Source organism: Harmonia axyridis, chromosome 1, assembly GCF_914767665.1.
Source record: "Harmonia axyridis chromosome 1, icHarAxyr1.1, whole genome shotgun sequence".
Classification (NCBI taxonomy): domain Eukaryota; kingdom Metazoa; phylum Arthropoda; class Insecta; order Coleoptera; family Coccinellidae; genus Harmonia; species Harmonia axyridis.
In genome coordinates, this window is record NC_059501.1 from 36,429,127 (window position 1) to 36,432,882 (window position 3,756).

The following is a 3,756-nucleotide window of genomic DNA, read 5'->3' on the forward strand; positions in this document are numbered from 1 at the left end:
GTTTTACAGTTCAATCAAACTGTTACAAATCACCACAAAAATCACAGAGGATTTCAATTCAATCCATAGAGCGGTTTTTCTGTCTCATTCGATCGAATTTTCAAAAAATTAAAGGATCACTATTTTCGATTTGAATGTTCATAATCTCCCACGAAATGAAGAAATAAAATTATAATCTTTTTTTCTTCATTTTTATCAATAACAGAGCAGAACAATAACAGAATTTTCACAGATTCACTATCATCCATTCAGTCGATATCCAACTTCTACTCTTATAATCCACTAATACAAAAAATTCATGAACGATGTCATATACACAAAACCAACAAAGACATCTCTACGGCCATAATTTGGATACCATCCCATGAAGGCATAGAAGGAAATGAAGCTGCAGACCAATCCGCTAAACAGGCACGATCCCATCAAGAGTGGCAAACCAAATGGAATAGCAGCAATAACAAGCTACATGCAATTCAACCTGAAATTGATTCCCCAATAAAAATCAGTCCCAATAGAAAAGACCAAATTGTTATGAGAAGATCAAGAATATCACATACCAAGCTGACACACTGCTACTTGATGTCATCAAATGTACCTCCTATGTGTGACTACTGTTGTGACACCTTTTTAAGTGTAGAACACCTTCTATCTCGAAGTCCACATTATGGTGAACTCCGTCGTCGAATAGGACTGAAAGATAATCTAAGAGAAAATCTCACCTCGATAACTCAAATCGAAGCATCAATTCAATTTTGTCAACTGTATAATCAAATTCGATTAACGAAAAAAAAATTTTTTTTTTCGAAAAAAGCTGCATCTGCCGAAAAATTTTAAAAAAATTCCTCACCGACACAATTTTTTTCATAAGAATCCTATTAACTCATGAACCGTTGAGTTATTACCCAAAGTAAGGCATATTTCCAAAAATGTCATGAAAAAAGCTTTTCAATGATGCAATAATATACTGGGTGTGCCATTTGAAATGAGGAAGTAGTAGTCTGTTTCCGGTATAACTGGAAGTTGAAGAGATCTGAGAATATTTTAGGAAAAAATATCATTAATAAATTTCTCACTAAACGGCCATAATCCATTTTTAGATATAATGTAATAAAATCTATTTTTGTACTTAATAGACTCTTTATTTAATATCAGCTCTACATGTTTCGCCTTGTTAGGGCATCTTCAGGAGCTCTACAAAAAATAAAAAAGAAATAGACATGTGATCTCCCTTACAATAACAAAATGGGGACTCACTTGTCAAAATATACAGGTCTAAGTATCATATATTGTTTGTCTTTTTTATTTCCTACAATATCAAGACAATAACATTAAGAAGAAGATTAGAGACAATAATTTAACAGTGGTTAAGGCAGATAAGGGATCATGCATGGTAATTTCAGATAGGAATCTTTACATCAATAAGGTAGAAGAATTTATGAATGAAAATGGATTTGTAAAACTGGATAACAACCCCACTTCACGACTTATCAACAAAGTGAAGAACTTCAAAGTTTCTAAAGAGTTTGAAGATGAGTTTGGTAAATATAGGAATCTGATTCTTCCAAACCCAAAAATTCCTAAATTATACGGTCTTCCTAAACTCCATAAGGATAATATACCTATAAGACCCATTGTAAGCTACATAAATACTCCTGTTTACAAAATAAGTAAGTTCCTGAGTGACAAGTTGAAAGATTTAACAGAGTTCAAACCCACCTATGGTATAAAGAATAGTGGTCAATTGGTAGATTCATTGAGGAACTTACAAATTCCGGAGGGTGCTAAACTGATTTCCCTTGATGCTAAAAACCTATATACTTCTATTCCCCCAGATGAATGTATTACAATATTAGACAAAAAGCTAACAGAAAAAAATGTAACACCTGAATTGAAAAAGGATATTACAAACCTTTTCAAGGTATCCTTAGGACAAAACTTCTGCCAATTTAACAATGGAATATATAAACTTGATAAAGGTTTACCAATGGGTGCACCTCCATCGTCCCTGATAGCGGAAATTTTCATGGATCATTTGGAAGAAATACTATTTAATTTGAGAACTCCCATAATACGTCACATTTTCAAATATTACAGATATGTGGATGATATTTTCATCATATTTACAGGTGGCACAGATCTTATTTGGGTTCTGTTGGAGCTGTTCAACTCACTACATAAAAACATTCACTTTACATTGGAGATTGGTTTCAACCAGATCAATTTTCTAGATTTGACACTAACCTTGGAAGAGGACAGAATATCTGTGGATGTATATAGAAAAGAATCCCAAACAGTAGCAATAATAAATGAAAGCTCAAACCACCCTGCTTACCACAAGTTTTCTGCCCTCAACACTTACTTACACAGACTGTTGAGTTTACCATTGAGTAGAGGAAATTTTGAAAAAGAGTTGGAAATAATCAAATATATTGCTTACAAAAATGGTTACAAATCAAATGTGGTTGACCGGTTGTTAATGAAGAAATTTATAAAATTACACAATAATGATATACCCTCTAGGGATAATAAACAACCAGTGAAGAGATTGTCGCTACCATTTTACGGAAAGATGTGTTATCCCATTGCGAATATATTTAGAAGACACAACATAGACATAGTGTTCAAGGCCAAGAACTGCCTTTACAACTATTTGCTAAATTGTAAGGATATGACCCCAATATTGGAAAAGAACGGTGTGTACAAACTTAACTGTAAGACATGTGATAGGTTTTACATAGGAAAAACTTTTAGAGCCCTAGGCACAAGGGTATCTGAACACATAAGGAACTACAACGACAAAAGTTCCTTTGGAAAACATCTCAAAATTAACAACCATGAATTTGATAAGGATGAGAATGTGGAACTTCTACACAACTTGGATAGAGGTAACCTGCTTGACTTGATGGAAATATATGAGATTGCAAAAAATGTAAAATTATGTCCTAATAAATGCCTTAATAAACAAGTGGAATCCCACCTCAGCTATCACCCCATTTTCGAGAGTCTGATATATTATTCGTTTTGTATTTTGTATGTTGTTGTTCGGAACGTTGCCGTTACATATGTCGAATGTCAAATGTCATGTCATTGTTTGATATTCTGTGAGTTGTCAGTTATGTCAAATGTATGACGCTGTCGATGCAAAAATTGATGATTATTGTAGTTGAGAAAGAGACTGTTCTATTAGAATTTGTATTAAACCAGGAAATTTCATTCAATCCTCTTGATATTGTAGGAAATAAAAAAGACAAACAATATATGATACTTAGACCTGTATATTTTGACAAGTGAGTCCCCATTTTGTTATTGTGAGGGAGATCACATGTCTATTTCTTCTTTATTTTTTGTAGAGCTCCTGAAGATGCCCTAACAAGGCGAAACATGTAGAGCTGATATTAAATAAAGAGTCCATTAAGTACAAAAATAGATTTTATTACATTAGAAATATCATTGTCTCCAACCCCAATATGCAAATTTTCAGATAACAATTATGATAAATTTTCCATAAACGTCTAATAGAGTCATCTCTGTGAATCACCTTGTATATACGGCTAAAAGGTTTGTGTGATCATTTATGGTCAAATTTATCCTTACTGAAATAAAAGTAACTTATTGTGAATATATAACTTCAGTTTGATAAAATTTGATAATCAATTCCCATTAAGTTAAAACCGAATCCATTAAAAAATGTTCTGAGTGGGTTCAGAATTCAGATCTCGAATACCGCGGTTGAGTCCGTTAAGTGGAAACATCACC

General features: G+C 33.0%; 1 protein-coding gene across 1 annotated transcript; it reads left to right on the forward strand.

The window, feature by feature from the left end:
• The first annotated feature begins 1,387 nt into the window (after nt 1-1,387).
• LOC123686796 lies at nt 1,388-3,387 on the forward strand. The gene is made up of 4 exons (XM_045626996.1): nt 1,388-2,409; nt 2,521-2,885; nt 3,236-3,287; nt 3,351-3,387. The coding sequence occupies exons 1-4, from the start codon at nt 1,388-1,390 to the stop codon at nt 3,385-3,387; spliced, it is 1,476 nt and encodes a 491-aa protein (XP_045482952.1).
• Nucleotides 3,388-3,756: the final 369 nt, after the last annotated feature.